General features: G+C 42.3%; 3 protein-coding genes across 13 annotated transcripts in view; all 3 read left to right on the top strand.

Annotated features, from left to right (window-relative positions):
• Positions 1 to 10,282: 10,282 nt before the first annotated feature.
• Positions 10,283 to 14,175, top strand: LOC139542676 (putative nuclease HARBI1). Of its 10 annotated transcripts, none has more exons than XM_071348409.1 (11): positions 10,283 to 10,785; positions 11,121 to 11,191; positions 11,279 to 11,455; positions 11,546 to 11,607; positions 11,690 to 11,776; positions 11,864 to 11,905; positions 11,974 to 12,147; positions 12,227 to 12,262; positions 12,361 to 12,915; positions 13,197 to 13,308; positions 13,403 to 14,175. In XM_071348409.1, exons 1-8 carry the CDS (start codon positions 10,628 to 10,630, stop codon positions 12,260 to 12,262), a joined length of 807 nt encoding a protein of 268 aa, XP_071204510.1. In that variant the 5' UTR covers positions 10,283 to 10,627; the 3' UTR covers positions 12,361 to 12,915; positions 13,197 to 13,308; positions 13,403 to 14,175. The 10 variants fall into 10 exon arrangements, with proteins under 10 accessions (XP_071204510.1, XP_071204503.1, XP_071204506.1 ...); XM_071348402.1 differs by adding an exon at positions 12,985 to 13,100 and having other exon boundaries at positions 11,864 to 12,147; XM_071348405.1 differs by adding an exon at positions 12,985 to 13,100 and having other exon boundaries at positions 10,283 to 11,191.
• A 2,107-nt stretch (positions 14,176 to 16,282) lies between these two features.
• LOC139542626 (succinate dehydrogenase [ubiquinone] iron-sulfur subunit, mitochondrial-like) lies at positions 16,283 to 20,215 on the top strand. The gene is made up of 8 exons (XM_071348282.1): positions 16,283 to 16,431; positions 17,618 to 17,751; positions 17,884 to 17,969; positions 18,167 to 18,303; positions 18,477 to 18,593; positions 18,965 to 19,066; positions 19,310 to 19,432; positions 19,657 to 20,215. Exons 1-8 carry the CDS (start codon positions 16,366 to 16,368, stop codon positions 19,759 to 19,761), a joined length of 870 nt encoding a protein of 289 aa, XP_071204383.1. The 5' UTR covers positions 16,283 to 16,365; the 3' UTR covers positions 19,762 to 20,215.
• An 829-nt stretch (positions 20,216 to 21,044) lies between these two features.
• atp13a2 (ATPase cation transporting 13A2) overlaps positions 21,045 to 27,718 on the top strand; it is a 45,957-nt gene continuing 39,283 nt past the window's right edge. For both annotated transcript variants that reach the window (XM_071348280.1, XM_071348278.1), the window contains exon 1: positions 21,045 to 21,192. Coding sequence is in view for 1 of the 2 variants with exons in the window: in XM_071348278.1 (XP_071204379.1) it covers positions 21,165 to 21,192 (28 nt within the window). In the remaining variant the exon portion in view is untranslated. The remainder of the gene's footprint in view (positions 21,193 to 27,718) is intronic.

Below are 27,718 nucleotides of genomic sequence, written 5' to 3'. Positions count from 1 at the left end.
CCACGCACCAGGCCTATAGTGCGCTTCGAGAGGTCAGTGTGCCCTGTCCCTGCTCCCCGCACTAGGCTTGAAGTGCGTGTCTCCAGTCCGGTGCCTCCAGTTCCGGCACCACGCACCAGGCCTACAGTGCGTCTCAGCCGGCCAGAGTCTGCCGTCTGCCCAACGGCGCCTGAACTGTCCGTCTGCCAAGCGCCGCATGAACTGCCCGTCTGTATTGAGCCTTCAAAGCCGCCCGTCTGCCATGAGCCTGCAAAGCCGCCCGTCTGCCATGAGCCTACAGAGCCTTCCGCCAGACAGGAGCCGCTAGAGCCTTCCGCCAGACAGGAGCCGCTAGAGCCTTCCGCCAGACAGGAGCAGCCAAAGCCTTCCGCCAGACAGGATCAGCCAGAGCCATCCGTCTCCGCAGCGCCATCTGAGCCATCCGTCTCCTCAGCGCCATCTGAGCCATCCGTCTCCCCAGCGCCATCTGAGCCATCCGTCTCCCCAGCGCCATCTGAGCCATCCGTCTCCCCAGCGCCATCTGAGCCATCCGTCTCCCCAGCGCCATCTGAGCCATCCGTCTGCCCAGTGCCGTCTGAGCCATCCGTCTGTCCCGAGCCATTAGAGCCGCCCGTCTGTCCCGAGCCGTCAGAGCCGATAGTCAGTCAGGAGCCGCTAGAGCCTTCCGCCAGACAGGAGCCGCTAGAGCCTTCCGCCAGACAGGAGCCGCTAGAGCCTTCCGCCAGACAGGAGCAGCCAAAGCCTTCCGCCAGACAGGATCAGCCAGAGCCATCCGTCTCCGCAGCGCCATCTGAGCCATCCGTCTCCTCAGCGCCATCTGAGCCATCCGTCTCCCCAGCGCCATCTGAGCCATCCGTCTCCCCAGCGCCATCTGAGCCATCCGTCTCCCCAGCGCCATCTGAGCCATCCGTCTCCCCAGCGCCATCTGAGCCATCCGTCTGCCCAGTGCCGTCTGAGCCATCCGTCTGTCCCGAGCCATTAGAGCCGCCCGTCTGTCCCGAGCCGTCAGAGCCGATAGTCAGTCAGGAGCCGCTAGAGCCATTCGTCAGACAGGATCTGCCAGAGCCGCCAACCAGACAGGATCTGCCAGAGCCGCCAACCAGACAGGATCTGCCAGAGCCGCCAACCAGACAGGATCTGCCAGAGCCGCCAACCAGACAGGATCTGCCAGAGCCGCCAACCAGACAGGATCTGCCAGAACCGCCAACCAGACAGGATCTGCCAGAGCCGCCAACCAGACAGGATCTGCCAGCGCCGCCAACCAGACAGGATCTGCCAGAGCCGCCAGTGAGCCATGAGCGTCCAGAACCGCCAGTGAGCCATGAGCGTCCAGAGCCGTCAGCCAGCCATGAGCGTCCAGAGCCGTCAGCCAGCCATGAGCGTCCAGAGTCGTCAGCCAGCCATGAGCGTCCAGAGCCGTCAGTGAGCCATGAGCGTCCAGAGCCGTCAGCCTGCCATGAGCGTCCAGAGCCGTCAGTCAGCCATGAGCTGCCCTTCAGCCCGAAGCTGCTATTTATCCAGAACTGCCTCTCAGTCCAGAGCTGTCTCTCTGTCCGGAGCTGCCCTTCAGTCCGGAGTTGCCCCTCTATCCTGAGCTACCTCTCTATCCTGAGCTACCTCTCTATCCTGAGCTATCCATCTGTCCTGAGCTATCTTTCTATCCCGGTGCTGCCCCTTGTCCTGGTGCTGCCCCTTATCTTAAGGTTAATATTTAAATTAAGTGGGTGTAAGATGAGGGTGGTCATTCTAAGGGGGAGACGTAAGCTGGGATTGACTATGGTGGGGTGGGGACCTCGCCCAGAGCCTGAGCCACCACCGTGGTCAGATGCCCACCCAGACCCTCCCCTAGACTTTGTGCTGGTGCGCCCGGAGTTCGCACCTTGAGGGGGGGGGTTATGTCACGTTCCTGACCTGTTTTCTGTTAGTTTTGTATGTGTTAGTTGGTCAGGACGTGAGTTTGGGTGGGCAGTCTATGTTTTCTGTTTCTATGTTGGTTTAAAGGGTGACCTGATATGGCTCTCAATTAGAGGCAGGTGGTTTTCATTTCCTCTGATTGAGAGCCATATTAAGGTAGGTGTTTTCACACTGTTTGTTTGTGGGTGGTTGTCTCCTGTGTCTGTGTCTATGTTGCACCATACGGGACTGTTTCGTTCGTTCGTCGTTTTATGTAGTCATTTTCCTGTTTGTTCGTTCTGCGTTACATGTAAGTCCTTACGTTCAGGTTTGTCTACTCCGTTTGTTGTTTTGTTTAGTTTTAAGTGAAGTTCGTGTTGTCGTCTTTACTTTAATAAATATCATGTCAAATCACAAGTCTGCATTTTGGTTCGATCCCTGCTCCTCCTCTTCGTATGAAGTGGAAGAGGAACGCCGTTACACCAATAGTAATAATAATATGCATATTGTACGAGCAAGAATAGAGTACGAGGCCATTTAAATTGGGCACGATTTTCCCCCAAAGTGTAAATAGCGCCCTCTATCCTCAACAGGTTTTAAACAGAAGCAAACACTTTTGATGTGGAGGTGGATGCTGTATATAACAACTTATTTTTTGATTTCCGTCTCTATTTTACGAAATGTACTTGTACAAAGATTTCTGATTGAAAGACCGTTTTTTCTGCCTTGAGCTGCTTGTAAACTGTAGCCTACACCTTTCTGGAGTTGGAGCTCCCCGAGTCATGAGCGTCTGTCTGCGCACAAGGCCTTCTACTCGAGCGCAATTGCGCACTGAAGGCCAGGAGCGGAGAAGCAGTTGCCAGATTGGAAAATCTGATGCACAAGGTCTACTGGTCGCTGCGCACCTGTGCTCAAATACCTCTAAAAACCGGCATTGTGTATCTGTTACTGTGCCTGCTCTTTACGCAATGCCACCCTGGATTAAATAGGCTGAATGATCAATGGGTGAGTGAATTATCTTCGCTTTATGCCCTACAATTTTCAAACACTCTGACGAGACCATCATGTCAATACCACCAGGAACTTGGTCTTTCTCTTTGCATTTGTACCACTCTCAAACGCAACTGGACCTACACTTGATGGCATAGCCTACTTCCAAAATATCAAACTATTGAATTAGTTGTCTGTGTGGAAAGACTTTATTGACAATGGTGCTGGCCCTGCCTAGTCCTCACGCATTGGGCAACTGAGATATACTGTTATGTTTTTATTGTTGATCTCTGGTAATGTGCGACCAAACCCTGGGCCGGTAGATACCATGCAATCTCTACCGACTCCTATGATTTTAAAAACAGAGCAGGTTTTGGCCTCTTGTATGTTAATGTCAGAAGTCTATTTTCCAAAAATATACATTTTTAGAATATGGGCCAATACGACAAATGCATACCTAATGGTTTTATCAGAAACTTGGCTAAAGAAATCTGTGTCAAATAACTCGATTTATATTTATGAGTACAGGTTTTTTTTTAGAACGAATCAGAAGAGTAAAGGAGGAGGGAATTGATGTTAAATCCAAGTTTAACACCTCTGAAATTATCTCTATTACCAAAGCCAAACATTTTGAATTGCTTGCGGTTAAAGTGAAAGTATATAAGGACTCCCACATCACTGTAGTAGGCTGCTACAGACAATTCATTATTTTAGGAGATTTGAACTGGGACATGCTTACATCTGTATCGTGTAACTGTGTGACTCTCTGAATCTCGCGCAATTAATTAATGCGCCTACCAGACCGAATCCCAGAGCACCTAACAAATCAACGCTATTGGACATTATTCTAACGAATACCCCTCACAAATACACATGGACTGGGATATTCTGTAATGACGTCAGTGATCACTGTGCAATTTCTTATGTTAGAAGTACAAAAATGACCAAAGCCAAACCCCGTTATATTTCTAAAAGACATTTTAGAAAGTTTGATGAGCAAGCGTTCTTACATGATCTGTACCATACTATTGACAGAGTAAGTCTCATTCCCGATGTTGACACTGCCTGGGACTATTTTTTCTATGCAATTTGTGTCCATTTGTGATAAGCATGCTCCAGTGAAGAAATGTTGAATCAGTGGAAGGGGCAATCCCTGGATTTCAGATAACTTGGCAGAATTAATTAGAAAGAGAAATGTCTCTTGGGCTCAAGCTAGACATACAAATGCTCCTGTTGACTGGGCCTCCTTCAGAGTGCTAAGAAACACATGTCCAGGATTTACCAGGAAGTCCAAATCAGATTTCTATTTCCATGCAGTCACAGAGAACATAAACAACCCTACCAAGTTCTAGATGCTAATCAAATCAGTGTCAGTTTCTAATGTATCCTCTGGCATTCCTGACCATTTAATGATGGATTCTAATGAAGTGAAGGATAAAGCTGATATTGTAGGGGTTTTTAACAAGCACTTCATATCTGCTGGTTCAGTTTTTGATAATGGTGGTGCCCAGGTTTATGATGTAAGCTCTGTTACAGTAAACTATGATATATATACAGTGGGGCAAAAAAGTATTTAGTCAGCCACCAATTGTACAAGTTCTCCCACTTAAAAAGATGAGAGAGGCCTGTAATTGTCATCATAGGTACACTTCAACTATGACAGACAAAATGAGAAAAAGAAATCCAGAAAATCACATTGTAGAATTTTTTATGAATTTATTTGCAAATTATGGTGGAAAATAAGTATTTGGTCACCTACAAACAAGCAAGATTTCTGGCTCTCACCGACCTGTAACTTCTTCTTTAAGAGGCTCCTCTGTCCTCCACTCGTTACCTGTATTAATGGCACCTGTTTGAACTTGTTATCAGTATAAAAGACACCTGTCCACAACCTCAAACAGTCACACTCCAAACTCCACTATGGCCAAGACCAACGAGCTGTCAAAGGACACCAGAAACAAAATTGTAGACCTGCACCAGGCTGGGAAGACTGAATCTGCAATAGGTAAGCAGCTTGGTTTGAAGAAATCAACTGTGGGAGCAATTATTAGGAAATGGAAGACATACAAGACCACTGATAATCTCCCTCGATCTGGGGCTCCACGCAAGATCTCACCCCGTGGGGTCAAAATGATCACAAGAACGGTGAGCAAAAATCCCAGAACCACACGGGGGGACCTAGTGAATGACCTGCAGAGAGTTGGGACCAAAGTAACAAAGCCTACCATCAGTAACACACTAAGCCGCCAGGGACTCAAATCCTGCAGTGCCAGACGTGTCCCCCTGCTTAAGCCAGTACATGTCCAGGCCCGTCTGAAGTTTGCTAGAGAGCATTTGGATGATCCAGAAGAAGATTGGGAGAATGTCATATGGTCAGATGAAACCAAAATATAACTTTTTGGTAAAAACTCAACTCGTCGTGTTTGGAGGACAAAGAATGCTGAGTTGCATCCAAAGAACACCATACCTACTGTGAAGCATGGGGGTGGAAACATCATGCTTTGGGGCTGTTTTTCTGCAAAGGGACCAGGACGACTGATCCGTGTAAAGGAAAGAATGAATGGGGCCATGTATCGTGAGATTTTGAGTGAAAACCTCCTTCCATCAGCAAGGGCATTGAAGATGAAACGTGGCTGGGTCTTTCAGCATGACAATGATCCCAAACACACCGCCCGGGCAACGAAGGAGTGGCTTCGTAAGAAGCATTTCAAGGTCCTGGAGTGGCCTAGCCAGTCTCCAGATCTCAACCCCATAGAAAATCTTTGGAGGGAGTTGAAAGTCCGTGTTGCCCAGCAACAGCCCCAAAACATCACTGCTCTAGAGGAGATCTGCATGGAGGAATGGGCCAAAATACCAGCAACAGTGTGTGAAAACCTTGTGAAGACTTACAGAAAATGTTTGACCTCTGTCATTGCCAACAAAGGGTATATAACAAAGTATTGAGATAAACTTTTGTTATTGACCAAATACTTATTTTCCACCATAATTTGCAAATAAATTCATTAAAAATCCTACAATGTGATTTTCTGGATTTTTTTTTCTCATTTTACATTTACATTTACATTTAAGTCATTTAGCAGACGCTCTTATCCAGAGCGACTTACAAATCGGAAAGTTCATACATATTCATCCTGTTCCCCCCGTGGGGAATGAACCCACAACCCTGGCGTTGCAAGCGCCATGCTCTACCAACTGAGCCACACGGGACATTTTGTCTGTCATAGTTGAAGTGTACATATGATGAAAATTACAGGCCTCATCTTTTTAAGTGGGAGAACTTGCACAATTGGTGGCTGACTAAATACTTTTTTGCCCCACTGTATATATATATATATATATATATATAGGTTCTTATGTGAACCATTTTAACTTTGAGCCTGTTTCTTATGCTGAGGTCTATAAAGCACTAAAGGCAATAGACAGTAAAAAGTCTGCAGGTCCAGACAACCTGGATCCCTACCTCTTAAACATAGCAGCTGGTATTATTACTGAACCTCTGGTTCACATTCTCAACTTCAGTCTCATGACCAATTCCATACCCAGCATTTGGAAATCAGCTTATGTCCTCCCACTGCTAAAGAGTGGAGATCCCTCAGATGCTAATAACTGTCGTACTATCTCCAAACTCCCTATCCTGGCCAAGGTTTATGAATCCCTAGTGAACTCAGTTAAAAAAACGTCTTAATTGAAAAGAACATACTGATCGTGGTTCAGTCTGGCTTTAGATCGGGGCACAGCACCACAACTGCAGCTATGGCAGTGGCAAATGCACTTGATAAAAAGAAACGTTGTGCTGCTCAGTTTGTTAATGTATCAAAGGCATTTGATTCAGTTGACCATGAATTCTTGCTAGCTAGACTCAGTAACATTGGTTTCAGTGAAGGGGCAGTAAATTGGTTTAGGAACTATCTTTCTGACCGAACACAATGTGTATATATACTGACAATCACAAATCTAGCTTTCTTGAGATTAATAGAGGTGTGCCCCAGGGTTCCATTTTAGCTCCTGTGTTGTTCTCAATTTTTATTAATGAACTGGGAAATGGGATACAACCAGCAAAGTTACATCTCTATGCAGAGGATAGTCATATATTCATGTGCTCCTTCTCTGGTTCAGGTTGTTGAAGACCTCCAGACTGCTTTTCAGTCACTCCAGGCCTCCCTTTATGGTTTCTAACTGGTCTCGAATGTACAAAAAACATCCTACAAATACCTAGGTATATGGTTCGATAACAAGTTGTCCTTTAAAGTTCATATGGATAATCTTGTGAGGAAGCTTAAATTGAAATTGGGTTTTTATTTTCATAATAAGGCTTGCTTTCGGCTTAGGGAAAGAAAGAAGCTTGTTCAGGCCACTTTTCTCTCTGTAATTGATTACGGTGACTTGTTATATATGCATGGCACCTCTTCCGTCTTACAGGGACTGGACTCTGTTTATCATGCATCCTTGCACTTTATTACAAATGCCAAGTCACTCACCCACCATTGCACCTTGTACCAAATGGTAGGTTGGCCTTCACTTTATATGCACAGTAAGCTACATTTGTAGCTTATTTGTAGCGTACAAAGCCCTCTTGGGTAAACTCCCTCTAGTCTGGTCACCTTCACCACCAGCAGTTACTATACCTGGTCTACTAGGTGGTTGCTACTGTACTTAAAGTCCCCAGGATATTCACAGTATTAGTTAAGACTGCCTTCTCTTCTTGTGCACTAGAGGCATGGAATAGTCTACAATCCATGCTTCATCTAGATATGTTAGTGCCACTGAATGAATTTAAAATATGCTTTAATAATGCTTTTAATAATGCTTTTTTTAGTCTGGATCATGTTGTATTGTTGTATGTTTTAATTCTGTAATGTATTGATTGTAGCTGCCTATTGGCAAGTTCTCCCTTGAAAAAGGGCTTTTCCTGGTTAAAGGAAGGTTAATAAAAAAAAGAACAGTAAGATCTATTTTGGTTGCACATTTTGAATGGAGTTGATGGCGAGATAGACTGTGAGAGAGGCCGTTTTAAAACAATGCAGCTGCAATTTAAAAATGTAAAGACAGATGGAGATGGGTAAATTAGACAAGCATTCGGTCTTTATATTACTGTAGCATAGACTATGCTGCACCAAATGTTGGCCTACCTGTCACAAGAAAAAAAAAGTCCCATGAGATAATGGGTCTACATGCCTGTCCCCACCCTGATCGTTGCTGATTCATTATGGAAAGGATGTATAAAAGCCAGACATTGCATATAATTTAACAGTTCCATTTCATGCCAAACTTGATAAAAATAAAGTCACTACTCAATATATGCTCACAACAATTTGATGGATAAACCTAATAACCAGGCATTTGAAAGTGACCCACCTTCAGTTTACTCTAATGCTCCAGCTGTACCAACTGCTCTTGCATGCTTGCCAGATCAAGTGCCTCTTTCGCATGGCCTATAGAGTTGAGGTGGAAACACAATTAAGACACTTCTCTTTCAGTTTGTAACTTGATACTATGAGTTTGGCTGTTCCTTTGGGGAACAACATTAATTATTTAGCTTCAAGATTTTTACTGTAATGAGTCGCAAGCTTTGGACATCTGTTCCTCAAAAGTACTGATTAATGTATACTAGTCTCATTAGCCAGGGGACAAGGTTAATGTACACAGGATGACCGTATGTGCCATACAGGCGCCAATGACAAACTGACATTTATTGGCTTAATATACACCCCCATATATGCAACAGCAGGCCATAGGTCTAGATCAGGGATGGGCAACAGATCAATCAGCCGGGGTCTCAGCTTACTGTTGTAGAATACACAAGGTGCAATTTCAAAATTTGGTTGTGCATCAGCAGTTTTTCTCGTTATGTTAGTCACTGACAGTCACTCAATTAGCCCATGTCAGCTACATTTTTTATTGGTAAATTAGTCTAGCGGCCTGCTACCTAAACTTAATCATGGAAGTAATCAAGGTGGAATTACTGACCGGAGGGCCCCTATTGATTTTGTTAATCACTCTTACTCAGATATCATATTCAAAACAGCAAACATTTCTCTCCACCCTATGACAAAATGTTTACAATAGCAGGAAATTAGCTTTGAAATAGTTATTTTTTTTCGTTACATTCCATGGCAAAATGTGTAGAATTGCAGGAAATGTACTTTCAAACTTAAACAAAGTATAATTAATGAGGTGTGTAGTTTTAGTCAGAATTAGGGTAAAATAATATAAACTGTACAATATGTCTCTAAAGTGTCTTAAACACAGACTGTCTGAGCAAGATTTGGTGTCGACCTTGGCTAGGGGCCTCTGAGAGATTTGGGAAAGGACAGGGAGTGATTCTCACGGTCCCTAATCTTTGTCGGCTGGGTAGCAGGACAGTGTGTGCGTAGGATACCTACTGTTTGTGTGCAAATGTATGTGCATATGAATTCTGTTTGTGTGCAAGAGTATGTGCGTAAGGAGCTAGTATAAAATGAATGGTTTTGTACAACTAACCAGCGCGCCCATGAATAAACCTTATTGACTATTTTAGCTGGGCCTCCGTCTGTTTCATTTCAATCAGTATCTTACAAATCCTGATTAGCAGACTGAGTAGTTTAATTGAATTGGTTTATGAACATCGAGAACATAATTCTCATGACAGAAATGAACGCACACAGTGAACAATTAAAGCTTCTGCAAAGGACCACAGAAAGCACACTTATTTTAACAGGGACACAATCATGAAATATGGTGCCAGGAGGAACCATGACATACACACTGTTCACTACGCTTATCTCTGGTGGTGTGTGGCAATGGCTCTCTCCAGACCAGCCAGAGTGTAATGGGTATTCTTTAAGTATGCTCTGTTGACAAAATGGTATGCCATGGGGTTTGGGCACAGCATGCCAATGCAAGGAGATGGATAGATGGTTGTTATGCAACCGCATGTAATACAACTAAGTTCATCCCAGTGTACATAGTATAATAAGGCACATATTACATTGTCAACCATTTAGGCACACTAGGCTGGGTAAGTGGAATAGGTCTACCTTCTTGAGGAGAGATTATGAAATTGTTTGAGCACAGCAACACACATGAAGTGATGGTGGTGACCATCAATATAATACAATAAATAAGAATTAGGGAATATATAGATTTTAGGATGTCTATAATCACAGACTCTTTAAACATCCACGATAACCTGAATATGTACAGTACCAGTCAAAAGTTTAGACACACCTCCTCATTCAAGGATTTGTCTTTATTTGTACTATTTTTTTACATTGTAGAATAACAGTGAAGACATCAAAACTATGAAATAACACATGGAATCATGTAGTAACCAAAGAAGTGTAAAGCAAATCAAAATATATTTTATATTTGAGATTCTTCAAAGTAGCCACCTGTAACGCTCGTCTTCCTCCTCGTCTGAGGAGGAGCAAGGATCGGACCAATATGCAGCGTGGTTTGAATACATACTTATTTATTATGTAAACGAAGACGGAAAAACACTTAAACAAACTACAAAACAATAAACGACGTGAACAGACCTGGGGCCTGTTGCACAAAAGTAGAATTAAGACATCCGGGATAAATGACTCAGCTGAGCTCAATGAAGCCAAAACATGTGCGTCCAGGCTTAATTGGTTGCACAAAGACCAAGCCAGGATGAGCAGACACGGATTCATTAAGCCAGGTGAAACCAATCCTGGATAGGTGCGCGCTCACGGCTCACTCAAATAGACCCCGCCACAGATCACAGATTAACTGATTTACCATGGCAACTAGAGCCGCGTACTTTTCCCCGTCGGAAGCACAAATCCTCATGGAGGCATACGAGGAGGTAAAAGATATAATTAAGAAGAAAGGCAACACCGCCACAGTGATAAAGCAAAGAGAAAAAGCGTGGCAAAGTATTGCAGACCGCCTGAATGCGTAAGTAGTGCACAATTACACACTCACCGCTCCGCTGAAACATCACAATTACAATTCAAATATTTAATTCACATCTCCAAAAATGCAGTTGTACTGTAATTATGAAACGGTTAAATTTTTAATTGAAATGCACTGCAGATATGAGTGAAATTGTGTAAAGTAACTCCATCACACTGTATAAAGCTATGATAAATTTTTTGATATTTTTACTGAAAACAAGACAAAAATACCAAGTAATTTTTTGCAGTGTGACTCCATTAAATGTGTGTGTGTGTGTGTGTGTGTGTGTGTGTGTGTGTGTGTGTGTGTGTGTGTGTGTGTGTGTGTGTGTGTAGATTAAACATGAACGGGCCAAAACGGACATGGCAGCAGGTCAAAATCAAATACAAGAACATTCTGCAGAATGGTATGGTCCCTGACTAATATTTAACAAAGCACAAGCATATATTGTACCCAGAAGGTGCCTGCTCACACATTGTCTGTACTGTTTTAGCAGTGAAAAAGAATACCCACAGACAAGGCACGGGTGGTGGGTCACCAAAGGCTGACCTTACCCCAGCAGAGGACATGGCCTTGGAGCTAAATAAAGGCAGGCCCGTCTTAGAGGGGATCCCTGGGGGGAAAGAGACGAGCATAGGTTCCTCCCAAGATGCCACCCGCTTCATTCAAGGTATGTCCTTCCATCTCTACATGGGATACAACCACATTCATATTGAATCAATTTGGACTGTCTGACTTTGGTTTACCTATTGCCTTGCAGTGTCTGGCAGCACTGTGTTCCTGTTAGAGCCACCAGCACAAGCACCAGACGATGCTGATCCAGTGAGTACTCCATCAAAGGCATACTGTAGGCCTGGCATGTCTTGTCTACTAGCTTCAATATGAATCCGATTAAATGTGATAGGGTGAAGGCCCCAGTGCAGCAGCAACAGCACATGATGGAGACGATGATGAGGAGGAGACCATCTCTCTGGATTCCAGAAGGCATGAGGTATCATGTTAAGACTGTGAAAGTACTATTTACTCTACAATGGTGAGGAGTCCTCATCAAAATCAAAAAATCTAATTTCTTTTACAGGACCCAGATGCTATACAGTGGGAAAACCAGCCTGGCAACATAGTGCGTATTAATAAAAGGACACCACATCCTGCCAAATTCCAGCTGCGCTAATTGTATTGTGTTCACAGAGCTCACAAGCTATCAGAAAGTTGTATGGCAACCACCTCCGGCGCCAAATAGAACTGGCAGACATAGACATTCAGTACAAGAAGAAAAAGATGGAAAATCTTGCACTGGAGTCCGAAATAAAAAAGAGGACAATTAGGAAACTGGACCTTGAAATAAAAAAACTTGAGAGGGAGGTGAGATATGCCTTCAATGTACACTGTATGCTAACTGTAACACAAATGTATTAATCATTATTTTTCTTTCCTCCCCCAGCTCCAAGAAGATGACACAGCTCAAAATAAAAATTAGGTATATTCTCGTAAAGTCAAGTGAGCCATGACATATGAGCTCTTATTGTGAGCACACAGGACGGTGGCATCTTTCTAAGGTTTTTTTTATTTTCCCAGCAATCAGTACAACCAAGTCATCGTTATAAGGCATCGCCCTCTTTTGCCCACCCCCCCAGCACCAGGTGTGGCCACTAGCCTATATGAAGGCCCAAAATTGTGTGTTCCTTTCTGCTCTGACAATGGCATGCCCATTCGTGCGAGATGTGGTGGATGAAGAAGCACTTGTGCTGAGGAGAGCCTTCAGGCGAGAAAGGGTCTTCAGGGACCGGTTGGACCCACTGGCCTTCCCTGATGACCATCTATATGAAAGATACAGGTTTTCTGCAGATGGCATCAGGTATCTATGCAGACTACTGGGTCCCAGGATTAAGCACCGCACTGCACGGAGCCATGCACTGAGTGTGGAGCAAATGGTTTGTGTGGCCTTGCGCTTTTTTGCTAGTGGAGCCTTCCTGTACTCAGTGGGGGATGCAGAACAGCTGAACAAGGCCACAATTTGCCGCACAATAAGGAGTGTGTGTCTGGCTATCAAAGCATTAGCAGATGTCTTCATCTCCTTCCCTGGCCACAGAAGACTCTGTGACATCAAAGAGGAGTTCTATAGGATTGCAGGTAAGAGGATCTACAAATTACAGGACAACTGTTAACACATAGTAGGATACTCATTACTTTGTGTGACAGGTTTCCCCAATGTCATTGGTGCAGTGGACTGCACACACATAAGGATAAAAGCCCCCTCAGGTGCCCATGAGGCCGATTTTGTGAATAGGAAATCCTTTCACAGCATTAATGTTCAGGTGAACATAACTTTTTGATATTGTCCATTGACGAACACTCTGCATTGCCAGTGATGTGCATTGATTGGTGTAATATTCCTCATCTTATGATTTCAGATGGTCTGCAATGCTGACTGTGTGATCAGCAATGTTGTGGCAAAATGGCCTGGCTCAGTCCATGACTCCAGAATCTTTCGGGCCTCTGAAATCTATCAGTGCCTATCACAAGGTAAGCCACACAACCCCTATTTATAACCATCATGGCTGTGTCAAGAATATCACTGTGTTTATGAGGTAGTAATGATGAGATTTTGTGTTGACAGGTGAATTCTCTGGTGTGTTGCTGGGAGACAGGGGGTATGGCTGCCAGCCTTTTCTCCTGACACCTTTCACAGACCCCCAGGAAGCACAGCAGGCCTACAACCATGCCCATGCCAGGACCAGGGCCAGAGTTGAAATGACCTTTGGCCTCCTGAAGGCACGCTTTCACTGCCTTCACAAATTAAGGGTCAGCCCTGTTAGGGCATGTGATATTACTGTGGCTTGTGCTGTCCTCCACAATGTGGCCTGCCTGAGGAAGGAGAGGGCCCCCAGAGTGCCACCAGCCATGGACTGGGACAATCCGGCAATCTTCCCTGATGACGACAGTGGTCGGCTGCTGAGGGACCAATATGTGTTGAATTATTTTAGTTAGTATGTGTGCTTTCAATTTTGGTTAAATATGTCCTGCGGTGGCAGAGGAATTTGGGTTTTTTTGGGTTCGTTTTTTGACGAATTTGGCCTCTTATGATGTTTGTGCGGTATACTGTGTGTAATACAAGGCTGCAGGGAGGCTACTGCATCCATTCATTTGTCTGTTCAGTTGATGTGTATGGATTTGTCCTGCATTTATTTTAGTGTGCAGACATGCAGGGTGTGTTATATACAGACCTTTGAATGTGTATGTATCATTTTGTATAATATGCTTGGATTCTGTGCTTTCCATCTTGTAGAGTCACTGTGACTTCAGTTTCAAAAGGAGCTGATGGTTTACCTGCTTTGTTTTGTCCTTATTCAATAAAAGAACATAATGTTACACATTGTGTTTTTATATTCATATGGAATGTGTATTTGTTTATATGACAGAGTACTAGGGCCACACTGAAGAAAAAGGATAAAGTCATAAATTTATGAGGCTGGTTCTTTCTGCAGAAAAGCTACATATTGTTTTTACAGTTTTGATACTTATGACAATGTGATACTTAATATTCTGGCACATCAGCATGTCTTTGTTTATGAAACCATACTGAAGTACAATTTCACGAAATGCCCCACATCTGTCATTTTAACAACTGTCCTCCTTTAAAACAACTGGTTACAATATTATGACTTGTGTTTTTTTCCCCTCTGTGGCCCTAATATTCTATCATTTTATATATAGCCTTATAGTCTATGGGAAACTGTAAATTATCTAATGATAGCAACATCATCTAAAAATCATTTTTTATCCAAAATCATTGAAATTAATGATCACAAACGTTTAAATAATAACAGTGGGTCTAGTTATATGTGATAACAATGTATAGTGAGCAGTGAAATAACTATTGGTTTCCATTTGTGGTGACTGCTGACTGACATTAGGGATGAGATTAAATAGATCCTGGAATTTAGCCTGGTCTGGAGCAGGCTAGCTCCACAGAATAAATCTCCATGGTAATTTATACCATAACATATCCTCCTGCCCCCTATCCATCTTTAGTGCAACCGGATTACGGATCAATTGAGCCAGGATCACCAAGATATCCTGGCTTAATCCCTTATCCTAGTTTTGTGCAACAGGCCCCTGAACTTGAGAACATATAAAAATGAACGCACGAACGAAACGAAACAGTACCGTGTGGCGAACAAACACAGACACAGCAACAATCACCCACAAACAAACAGTGAGAACAGCCTAACTTAATATGGTTCTCAATCAGAGGAAACGTAAAACACCTGCCCCTGATTGAGAACCATATCAGGCTAGTTGAATGAACCCAACATAGAAACACATAACATAGAATGCCCACCCAGCTCACGTCCTGACCAACTAAACAAGACTAAACAAAGGAAAATAAGGTCAGGAACGTGACACCACCCTTTGCCTTGCTGACAGCTTTGCGTACACTTGGCTTTCTCTCAACCAGCTTCACTTTGAATGCTTTTCCAACAGTCTTGAAGGAGTTCCCACATATGCTGAGCATTTGTTGGCTGCTTTTCCTTCACTCTGCGGTCAAACTCATCCCAAACTATCTCAATTGGGTTGAGGTCGGGTGATTGTGAAGGCCAGGACATCTGATGCAGCACTCCATCACTCTCCTTCTTGATCAAATTGCCCTTACACAGCCTGGAGGTGTGTTGGGTCATTGTCCTGTTGAAAAACAAATGATAGTCCCACTAAGCGCAAACCAGATGGGATGGCATATCGCTGCAGAATGCTGTGGTAGCTATGCTGGGCCTCCCAAGTGGTGCAGTGGTCTTAGAATTGCATTGGTATACATTTTATATGCATGTGTAGGCTATATGCTTAAAGCACAACACAAGAGTGCAACAAAGTTACCAATGCAAGAGATTTTCACTATCCTTGATTAAATTGTGATTTCAAATTTGACAATGGATGCAGCTAGCAATACATACACTTCCCTCAATTATATCTGACAATAATAACCTTCTACAGTGAGCTCCAAAGCTATTAGGACAGACACATTTGTTGTTGTTTTGGCACTGTTCTCCAGCAATTTGGATTTGAAATTATACAATGACTATGAGGTTAAAGTGCAGACTGTCATCCTTTTTAATTTGAGGAGTTTAGAAATTATTGCAAGTTACAGATGCACAAATATCACATGCAATTTCAGAATGTCCCCAGTGAAAGTTGTGTCCCTGAGTTTTTTTTTTTTACGGTTCACCCGATATGGATGAAAATACCCTCATATTAAAGCTGACATTTTGCACTTTAACCTCACAGTCATTGTATCATTTCAAATTCAAAGTGCTGGAGTACAGAGCCAAAACAACAAAAATGTGTCACTGTCCCAATACTTTTGGACCTCACTGTATATAACCGACACCCCGTCTAAGCAATGAGAGTTGTAAAAGAGTCTCTGACATAATAGCCTGCAGTGCACCCATAGCTTTCAGTAAGTAGGCTACTCCTGAGTCGTGACATAAACTGACGTCATGCCTGGGGCGGGACAGCGACAAGATACATAAACTGGAACCGGCACCGCGCTGTATCGGTTAGAATATTCAACCTGAAAATATAAGCATGTCGGTCGTGTGTACCTCTTTAGCCCGAAACGCCGTGGCATTACGGAACACTGGGGCGATGATGGTAAGAAGTGTGTTTTTTTTTAAGGAGTAGAATAATGAAGTTGGTGAATGGAAAGAAAATACCTATGACTGGGATAGGTAGACCCCTATCAATAGGGTAGTCGTAGACCACCTGCCTGCCTGGCCATGCAATGTGTTTTTACTAGCTGTCAATAGGTCCATGTCTGGTTTATGGCATGGCTTCAAATAGTAGGCTGTCGTTCATATGGTTTACTAGACAGTTCCTCTGAAAAGAAAACTCACAAACTGTTGTCAATTGGAGGTTTACCTTACATCAGAGTAAAGCACAGTAGAAAAATCAAATAGAAGCTATTCTTTAATTTGAGTAACTTTGTTAAAGTCTAAATAATAATCTATTCATTTACGAAATATTCATTATTTGCCTAATCGATTTTGAAATAGAGCATGTTTCAGTTAGGTTTATAGGCCTATGTATCTTTTGTGAAGGACTTTTGCGCAAATTGTGTTTCAGATTAGAGATTTCTTTCATATAATCGTTAAATTGTTTTTTATTTCATAATTTATTTATTAGAATTTTTTAAAAGAATAGCGTTACTCTTAATTTAAGGTTTATGTATCCTTTTCGAATGTATTGTGGCCAAAATGTTAGTTATGAAACTTGAAATTGAGGGTGATATAACAACTCATATCAGTACATATGTCCTACCGCTAGAGGGAAATGTCTACCTTGTTATGAAAGTAGATATTTTCCTTTAGCGTAAAACCCTCATATGAATATACAACTCTGTGTCTTTTTGACATAGATATTTTTATGTCCGACTGAAATCCATTTTAATTTCAGTTGATCTATTGTGTAAATCTGGTATAGTATACTTTCACTCACCCCATGTCTTGCCTATCGATTGATATCAAAGCAAAGCCCATAAATAGCTGTATGAATCAAATTCAAATAAAATTTTATTTGTAAGATGCTTCGTAGACAACAGCTGTAGACTAACAGTGAAATGCTTACAGGACCTTTTCCAACAATGCAGAGTTAAAGATGAGATTAAAAAATGTAAATAGTGAATAACGAATAAAAATAACATGTACAAATAACATGGCTATATATAGGGAGTAGTATTAGATAATAAAACCAGCATTTAACACCAAAAACAATAATGTAAGCCTAATTTAAAATTGAATTCCTCCTACATTGATACATGTTGTCTATGTCTCGTCTCCAGATGGTGCGCTATGCACAGACCGCAGCCGCCCCGGCTTCTGAGCCCAGGATCAAGAAGTTCCAGATCTACCGCTGGGACCCAGACACAATGGGGGATAAGCCACGCATGCAGACATATGAAATTGACCTCAACAAGTAAGTACAACAACAGTATAGGTCTTCACTTGTTTAAAACCTATCAATGTCAGCGTATAGTCTGTATTGATGGAATTGCTCTCATTGATGAATATCTGCATTGTTAACAAATCCTTCTCCCTACTATTACAGCTGTGGCCCCATGGTTTTGGATGCCCTCATTAAAATCAAGAATGAGATGGACCCCACGCTCACATTCAGACGCTCCTGCAGAGAGGGTAAGGCATGAAGAGCAATTTGCAGTGGAGAGAAAAGTGGGTGTCATCAGTATGGGTAGAAAGTAGAAGTCATAAAATATAGACCTATAGATATAGTGTATCCTATTCTACAATGATAGAGCGTCATGAAATATGAAATGAGCCTTGGTGTGGGGTTGTCCTTTTCAGTGGTGTGATATACATGCATCTTGCTTTAGGTATCTGCGGCTCATGTGCCATGAACATCAACGGAGGCAACACACTGGCCTGCTTAAACAAAATAGACATCAATACCAGCAAACCGATCAAAATTTACCCACTCCCACACATGTACGTTGTCAAAGATCTGGTGCCGGTGAGTATTATGGTTACGTTTAGAAGTAAATTAATACTGATTATTATAGCTGCATTAAAAAATAACAAATCTAAAAGACAAATACTGAATAAAACAATGCAATGTTTAGTCACCATGTGGTAGCCTATATTTTGTTGACTAAGGGTGTACATGTACTGTGTGTGCCTCTACAGGACATGAGTAATTTCTATGCCCAGTACAAGTCCATCGAGCCCTTCCTGAAGAAGAAAGATGAGTCTCAGGAGGGCAAGGAGCAGTACCACCAGACTGTGGAAGACAGGCAAAAGCTGGTACATATTTCATCCCCTGGCCAGTGGCAGCAGATTTCAGTAGCTAAACTATCAATGCATCATATGCAATTTCCATGTCTAGTCTGAAACACAAGTACATATACCCATTTGATTAAGATATCAGAAAGGGACAATGTAGTATTTTGTAGGGTTGAAGTAATCTAGTCAGTTGAACCAATTTAATTTGCTGCATTGAGACCTTGTATCGCACTTGCGAAGGAAATAATTTTATACACGTGAACCACACTTTGCCACACCTTTCTGGCATTTCAACTTACCACTTTGTATATTTGAACATATGTTATATTGTTAGAGTGCAAGGAGTTCTCATGACAAAATAAATCTGATCTCTAATTGCCCTCCTCTCCCAGGATGGTCTGTATGAGTGCATTCTCTGTGCCTGCTGTAGCACCAGCTGCCCTAGTTACTGGTGGAATGGAGATAAGTATCTGGGCCCTGCTGTCCTCATGCAGGTATGTATTGGATTTTTAGTCTATATATGAATCTTTTTTTAATGCTTTTGCTTTTTTGACAGGGAGAACCGATGTCTGAAATCAAAGTAAAGCTGACGTGTGAATGCATTTTCAACAGGCATATAATTGGATGATTGATTCACCTAATGAGTTTGACTGGCACCTCCATTCCAGAGATTAGCATTTTATGATATTGCTGTATGAAGTAAATTAATCTGATTAATGTGTTTCCCTCCTCAACAGGCCTATCGTTGGATGATTGATTCACGTGATGAGTTCACAGAGGAACGACTGTCGAAGCTCCAGGACCCCTTCTCTCTCTACCGCTGTCACACAATCATGAACTGCACTAAGACATGCCCCAAGGTACACTCAACATCTGAATAGACTGCATCTGGTTTAGCCTTCCTTTGCTAAACCAAACCACCCTTTCTAAATACAGTAATAAGACTAGTGTAGAGTTCAGCACAGTGGACTTCAGACCATTTATACAACTCATGCAGCTTAAAAGTAGTTATCGCCAATCCCTTTCTGTCATGTTACTCATCTTTCTATCTTTCTTTACCTTTTATTTTGTATTAATTCCACAGGGACTCAACCCAGGAAAGGCTATTGCTGAGATCAAGAAAATGATGGCAACATATAAAGAGAAAAGCATTAACCCCGTGAACATTGTGGAAAACCACCGGACTTGAAATCCACTAGTAATGACTCTAATACTGAACTTTCGATTACACATTAGCCTTTCAACAGTGTCTGTCCCTTTCATTAGGCTTCGCACATGAAAAAAGATACAGGCAGTCTAGAAGATACTGCCGCTTTTATATATGTAAGAGTGAATGTGTGCTGGAGGAGAGGAGAGAAAGGACAGAGGAATAACTGCTCCTCCTTCTAGAAAAATACGTTTTTTTTCTAAAAATACATACAAAAGTAATGTTTGATGTGGTGATGGAGCTTATTACTCAGTGTGTGTATAGATTGTACAGCAGGGGTTGGCAACAGGTACTGGCCTACAAGTATTTAAGATTTTGGGGGGATTTGAGTTTTTGGAGAAAAAAATACTAAAACCACTAGGAATTCAGCAAAAAATGTGTTTAATTTAGGAAATCTGTTCAAGTATTGCCATGAATAAAAAAAGATGTGATCGTGTCTCAATGTAATCAAGGTCTGAAATTATTGCTATTTTCAAATACAATCTCTTTTTGGGCTTAGTTGTGGTCAATTTGCAGTGTATAAATGATTTTTAATTCTGTTCCGGCACCCCCGACCATCCACTCCTACAAAAATCAGCCAGCAGCTGAATCTAGTTGCCTACCCATGTTGTGCAGCCTTATAACCACATTATGGGATGATGATGAGCTCTGGACCACAATTTGATGTTTGTTCATTGGATATACTGTATGTATACATAATATTTTACATAATATTTTAAGGAAAAACAGTTAAATGTTATTTAAATGCTTATCAATAAAGGAAGTAGAATTAAAACAGGCTTTGGAGATGTTTTAATTTACCATTGTAACACATTGATAGGTTTCATGAACGAAACTGAAATGGTTTAGTTGATTTTTAAAAGGATTGATACTTTATCTGGTTAATGGCTGTTAGAATCGTTTTTGAGCCAAAGATCTACTCAGAATGCAAGTATGTTTTCAAAACTATGATTTATCATTGTCCCATGGGGAATGGAGTTTGGAAAAATTTATGTTACATCTCGTAAATATGATGTATGTCAAAATTTGATTTCATGTCTAGGTGTGGGGCTCTACTTTGGTGGCAACGCCCCCGAAAAGATCTCCCCTGTCATTTTCAGATTATATACAGTATGCTTAATTATCAAAATAAACAAAAACAAACCCCATTGCATACCAACCCTTATTTATTTATTAACATTTTTGTTGTTGAATAAACTCTGTTTTATTATTGTCACTATTCATGGGCTTCCGTAGAAATGCGTTTGTGTGTCACATGACGGGATAGAGAGGCAAAACGGAAGATAACGGTTCGCTAGTACCGGGTACTTGTTGTGCTAGTCAAAGACATCATTTTGCCAGTTGTATGACTGGCAACTAATTATGGTATCGATTACTAAATTATCATGACTAAAGGAAGGATGGACACGCTTGGTGAGTTTTGCAGTATGGCAGTAACGCCCCCCCCACCCTGACAATCCTGCTTGGGGAATGAACATTGGATCTAACGTTAATGTATGTAGCTACCTAATTTAGCTGATTAAACTCAACGATTTATGTTGGAGTTGAGCGGTACCTAGCGTGGGCGGACTGAAGTGCAGACGTCACATAAAATTCGTTTTTTAAAATTATTTTAATTATTTCAGCACAAAGAATAGCCCGAAATTACACATGACATTGTTCTGTGTAATTGCGGGCTATTCTTTGGGTGCTGAAATCCAGTAGTTTTTGATGATAACTGAATGTTATGACGTCAGAGCTCCGCCCACACCATCGCCGCTCAACTCCAACATAAATCGTTGAGCTGAGTCGGCTAGTAACTAGCAAGCTCTTGAATTTCTGGCTCCAGTAAATATCTTCTCATACAAACTCAATGAGACAGGATGTGGACTGGTGCCAGATAGGATGGTGCGTTACTTCCACCAACAGCAGAGGTGGTGAAATAACATTTAGAATTAGAAGCTAGGTACTGTATACTAGCTAGCTAAAGTAGTGACGTGAACTAGCTAGCCTAGCTCGTGTGTACTAGCTAGCTGCAATAGCAACAGTGGTTAATATAACGCCCTGGACCAGATCTAGTGCGACGACAAGAGCTAGTGCCTAACACATTAGACACCACAGAGTTTCTAAACCCTGAGCGCATCTGTTATGAAATTCGCAGACCACACGGAGTCGGCACCCATAATCTGCAGCTGAATGCTTCTCTGCAGTATTTGTATTGGAAACACTGGTGTTGAGCTACAAACTAATCCAACATTTTGCTTTTGGGAAATGTGCAAAGTCAGTGTTGACCAGCTGTAGCAACAGTAGCTGAACCATTTATTGTGAACACAGTTGTAGCTAGCTGACACTGCAGCAGGCTGTTTACCTCTGTGTTGTCTAGCTATGGGAGTTGCTGTTGTCTAGCTATGGGAGTTGCCTGCTTTAAACTCTTTCTGACAGCTCACCTGTCAAGACACAATCAGTTTTATAAATAATTAATTTGGAATGAATAGGGTTTAGCTCAACAAAATTGAACTATTATGATTTTTTTTAAACTGCAAGCACAACTAAATCTTTCTCTCATGATGAAATGATCATGGGACATGGTTACAACAGCACAAGCTGAATTTGCTAACATGTGATAACTCCAGCCATGCCTCTCCAGTAAGGGCTGAATCATGATCTAGTCCTGATTCCTTGAACCCTCTCAGTGTAGTGATTGTGGGAACAGCCTGTGCCATTTAGCCAAAGCCTGGGCCTCTTGGCAGAGGTAGTAGCACGCTCACATGCAGGGAAGTTACTGACCAACACTTTGCCCGGTCTGTGTGGCAATCAGTATTTGTTTGCTTTTGACCTACTTTAAGGCACGTGCACAAGACAAAAGTACATGCAGATGGTGCATAATAAACATAGCCTTGCAGGTGTTTACATGATTTTGTGCATGTGCCAGGTGATTGTACTGACCTGTTGCACCCTCTACAATCACTGTGATTATTATTTGACCCTGCTGGTCATCTATGAACATTTGAACATCTTGAAGAACAATCTGGCCTTAAATGGCCATGTACAGTGGCTTGCGAAAGTTTTCACCCCCCCTTGGCTTTTTTCCTATTTTGTTGCCTTACAACCTGGAATTAAAAATATATTTTTGGGGGGTTTGTATCATTTGATTTACACAACATGCCTACCACTGAAGATGCAAAATATTTTTTATTGTGAAACAAACAAGAAATAAGACACGAACACAGAAAACTTGAGCGTGCATAACTATTCACCCCCCCAAAGTCAATACTTTGTAGAGCCACCTTTTGCAGCAATCACAGCTGCAAGTCTCTTGGAGTATGTCTCTGTAAGCTTGGCACATCTAGAAACTGGGATATTTGCCCATTCTTCATGGCAAAACTGCTCCAACTCCTTCAAATTGGATGGGTTCCGCTGGTGTACAACAATCTTTAAGTCAAACCACAGATTCTCAATTGGATTGAGGTCTGGGCTTTGACTAGGCCATTGCAAGACATTTAAATGTTTCCCCTTAAACCACTCGAGTGTTGCTTTAGCAGTATGCTTAGGGTCATTGTCCTGCTGGAAGGTGAACCGCCGTCCCAGTATCAAATCTCTTGAATACTGAAACTGGTTTCCCCACAAGAATTTCCCTGTATTTAGCACCATCCATCATTCCGTCAATTCTGACCAGTTTCCCAGTCCCTGGCGATAAAAAAACATCCCCACAGCATGATGCTGCCACCAACATGCTTCACCGTGGGGATGGTGTTCTCGGGGGGTGATGAGAGGTGTTGGGTTTGCGCCAGACATAGCGTTTTCCTTGATGGCTTAAAAGCTCATTTTTAGTTTGATCTGACCAGAGTACCTTTTTCCATATTGTTAGGTTCTTAAATAACTCACGGACGGACACTAGAGAAGCTTAACCAAGTTTAATTCTTCTCAAAGGGTCGACACAGCTGTATTCAGACAAAAAACATTTCCCACCATCACAAGTATATATACCCCACTTTAGACACTCCTTCTCTCCAATCCTTACATCCTATGGTTCCACAGGAAAAGGGTAACAGGATAATAAACCCTTATTACTCCCTTCAAGGGATCTGACCTGACCTCAACCCCTCCTTCGATCTAATCCACAGATGTCCATCCGCTCCCCTATAGCAATCCTGTGATCTCCTCCCGTCCACCCAACACATTCCAAAGCCATCTGTCTTTCTACAGTAAACCATTATCTTCTGACATAAAACCCAGTCTCTTCCACTCCTTATATTCTATGCTTCTGATCTATCACTTATTTAATATCTCAATGTTCAAAGTTTATCCCGAATCCAACAATATGCTTGGGGAGTCTCCCACATGCCTTTTGGCAAACACCAAACGTGTTTGCTTATTTTTTTTCTTTAAGCAATGGCTTTTTTTCTGGACACTCTTCCATAAAGCCCAGCTCTGTGGAGTGTACGGCTTAAAGTGGTCCTATGGACAGATACTCCAATCTCCGCTGTAGAGCTTTGCAGCTCCTTCAGGGTTATCTTTGGTCTCTGTTGCCTCTCTGATTAATGCCCTCCTTGCCTGGTCCATGAGTTTCGGTGGGTGGCCCTCTCTTGGCAGGTTTGTTGTGGTGCCATATTATTTCAATTTTTTAATACTGGATTTAATGGTGCTCCGTGGGATGTTCAAAGTTTTGGATTTTTTTTTTTAACCCAACCCTGATCTGTACTTCTCCACAACTTTGTCCCTGACCTGTTTTGAGAGCTCCTTGGTCTTCATGGTGCTGCATGCTTGGTGGTCCCCCTTGCTTAGTGGTGTTGCAGACTCCACAGAAGTCTGTGGCCTTTCAGAACAGGTTTATATATAGTGAGATCATGTGACAGATCATGTGACACTTAAATAAAGTCCACCTGTGTGCAATCTAACTAATTATGTGACTTCTGAAGGTAATTGGTTGCACCAGATCTTATTTAGGGGCTTCATAGCAAAGGGGTGAATACACATGCATGCACCATGTTTTCCGTATTATTTTTATTTTTTTGTAACAAGTTATTTTTTTCACTTCACCAATTTGGACTATTTTGTGTATGTCCATTACATGAAATCCAAATAAAAATCTATTTAAATTACAGGTTGTAATGCAACCAAATATGAAAAACGCCAAGGGCGATGAATACTTTTGCAAGGCACTGTACTCTTATAATCTCCACTCGGCACAGCCAGAAGAGGACTGGCCACCCCTCTGACCCTGGTTCCTCTCTAGGTTTCTTCCTAGGTTCCTGCCTTTCTAGGGAGTTTTTCCTAGCCACTGTGCTTCTACATCTGCATTGCTTGCTGCTTTGGGGTTTTAGGCTGGGTTTCTGTAAAAAGGGCTTTATAAATACATTTGATTGATTGATTGAAATTTCAACGGCAGTACCGGTGTTCTAAAAATTTGGGCAAATAATATTTAATAATACCTGTGGATATGTTATCAAAAATTTCGGCCAGCTGAAGGACCAACTGCACAGACAACCGATAGAGTAAGTTAAAATGTAATTTTATTCAATATTCTGTCTTGTAAGGAAACAGGAATTGGTATCACAGTCCGATTTATTAGGCAACTGATCTACATGCTTTGCCTAAAGGAAAAGTTGGCTGGACTGCCTTTTCATTATCTCCAACTAGAGAAGCGGCTTTGGTTCAACTTCTGAAGGCAAGGCGTTGCACAGATGTGCATATCATTAGGCTAATGAGTGCGCTAGGATATTTGTTTGGAATGCAAGGTGATAGATCAGTGAGTCTGCAGCACTTTGCTCAGGCTGATCGAATGTACAGATGAGGCATAAATGAGACAAAGATTACCCTCCCCAATCCTAGTTTTATAACCATTTTCCCCAGTGAATGTAAGTTCCAAATGTCCTGACTCTCAGCTGACACTACAAGGACACTAGTCAGCAGGTCCAACAATGTCACAGATGTCTCAAGTTTTGAGGGAGCGTGCAATTGGCATGCTCCCTGTAGGAATGTACACCAGAGCTGTTGCCAGAGAATTGTATGTTTATTTCTCTAACATAGGCCGCTTCCAACTTAGTTTTAGAGAATTTGATAGTATGTCCAACCGGCCTCACAACTGCAGACCACGTGTAACCACGCCAGCCCAGGACCTCCACATCCGGATTCTTCACCTGCGGGATCGTCGTGAGACCAGCCACCCGGACAGCTGATGAATCTGTGGGTTTGCACAACTGAAGAATTTCTGCACAAACTGTCAGAAACCGTCTCAGGGAAGCTAATCTGCGAGCTCATCGTCCTCACTAGGGTCTTGACCTGACTGCAGTTCGGTGTTGTAAGCAACTTCAGTGGGCAAATTCTCACCTTCGATGGCCACTGGCAGGCTGCAGAAGTGTGTTCTTCACGGATGAATCCTGGTTTGAACTGTGCCAGGCAGATGGCAGACAACGTGTATGGTGTCGTGTGTGCGAATGGTTTGCTGATGTCAACGTTGTGAACATGGTGGGTTTATGGTATGAGCAGGCATAAGCTACAGACAACGAACACAATTGCATTTTATCGATGGCAATTTGAACGCACAGAGATACCGTGACGAGATCCTGAGGCCCATTGTCTTGCCATTCATCCGCCGCCATCACCTCATGTTTTGCAAGGATCTGTACACAATTCCTGGAAGCTGAAAATGTCCCAGTTCTTCCATGGCCTGCATACTCACCAGACATGTCACCCATTGAGCACGTTTTGGATGCTCTGGATCGAGTATTCCAGTTCCAGCCAATATCCAGCAACTTCACACAACTATTGAAGAGTGGGACAACATTTCATTTGTAGACTGCAAATTAACCGCAAGAAGCCCAATCTGATATAATATTTGACTAAAACATAATAATTTCAAACCTTGCTTACATTCGTATAAAATCACTTTTCTCTATTATGCGTGGAAATACTTGAACAGATTTACAAAATTATAATCACTTGGAGCTGATTTCCTGGTGTTTTTAAAAGTATTTTATGACCAACAATGAAAATTCAACAACAAAACAACTTGAGGGTCCAAATAAAACCACCCTCGGCAGTTGGGCCTAGTCTTATGCAAGGAGCATTTTTTTCTCTTACCCTGGATTTACGAGTTCCTGGGTGTGGGAGATAGAGATGATGTCCGATTTAACATTTGCTGAGGGCTTTCCAAATGGAGGAATGACTGGTTTTAACTCTCAGTACTCGTAGGTCTCGCGAGCTCAGATTTCTGCTCAGTGCTGTCACTTTTAGCACTATCATTTCCTGTGTCTTCAACTGGAAATGAACATATTAGGTTTTACTGAAGAAGTGGAACTTAGGGGCATTCATTATGAGCTACTTAGTGTGAACATTTTATTCAAGAAAAGATGAGCAATGGTAAGATAAAATATAAAAACGAAATATCAAACTTTTAATTGGTTCACTCAATGGTGTGGAGGAACAGGATTATTTTAACATTGACCTAGATGACACACACTATAATAAACTTAACAGAATAGCCTAGTTCCTCTTTGCGTTAGCCCTGAAACTACTGTAGGCAGCATGATCCAGATGTTTAGGATTCTTGTGCTATGTCAATTGAATAGTTACTTGAAGCCAGGAGAACTCTACTTTATAGGGACTGGTGTGGGCTTCATATGTTTTGAATGAAACTAATATTACTACATTAGCCTACACTGGCACCAAGAGACCTATTGCTTTATGTCGGTCAGCCCGTTGAGTTGCAGTTTCCGCTCTGTAAAATCCTTGAAGGCATGTAGTTTTCTAAGAAAATACTACTACGCTGTGGTTTATGTACCAACAAAAACATCAGCTCTAAGAGCACCACCACAGCCCTTTTTATTTTAGTTGACTGAGAACACATTCCAGCAACAACCTGGGGAATAGTTACAGGGAATGAATGAGCCAATTGTAAACTGGGGATGATTAGGTGACCTTATGAGGGCCAGATTGGGAATTTAGCCAGGACACTGGG

Source organism: Salvelinus alpinus, chromosome 17 (genome assembly GCF_045679555.1).
Source record: "Salvelinus alpinus chromosome 17, SLU_Salpinus.1, whole genome shotgun sequence".
NCBI lineage: Eukaryota > Metazoa > Chordata > Actinopteri > Salmoniformes > Salmonidae > Salvelinus > Salvelinus alpinus.
Note: the sequence above shows the minus strand (reverse complement) of the source record. Positions and strands in the feature narration are given on the sequence as shown.

Excerpts from the sequence above, each read along its gene's own strand:
- LOC139542676 (XM_071348402.1), top strand. The coding sequence starts at position 12,444 with ATGAAGGCCCAAAATTGTGTGTTCCTTTCTGCTCTGACAATGGCATGC. Across the intron at positions 12,916-12,984 it reads GGAGTTCTATAGGATTGCAG|GTTTCCCCAATGTCATTGGT; the intron begins GTAAGAGGATCT and ends TTTGTGTGACAG. Across the intron at positions 13,309-13,402 it reads CTATCAGTGCCTATCACAAG|GTGAATTCTCTGGTGTGTTG; the intron begins GTAAGCCACACA and ends TTGTGTTGACAG.
- LOC139542626 (XM_071348282.1), top strand. The coding sequence starts at position 16,366 with ATGTCGGTCGTGTGTACCTCTTTAGCCCGAAACGCCGTGGCATTACGG. Across the intron at positions 18,304-18,476 it reads TTGTCAAAGATCTGGTGCCG|GACATGAGTAATTTCTATGC; the intron begins GTGAGTATTATG and ends GTGCCTCTACAG. Across the intron at positions 19,433-19,656 it reads GCACTAAGACATGCCCCAAG|GGACTCAACCCAGGAAAGGC; the intron begins GTACACTCAACA and ends TTAATTCCACAG.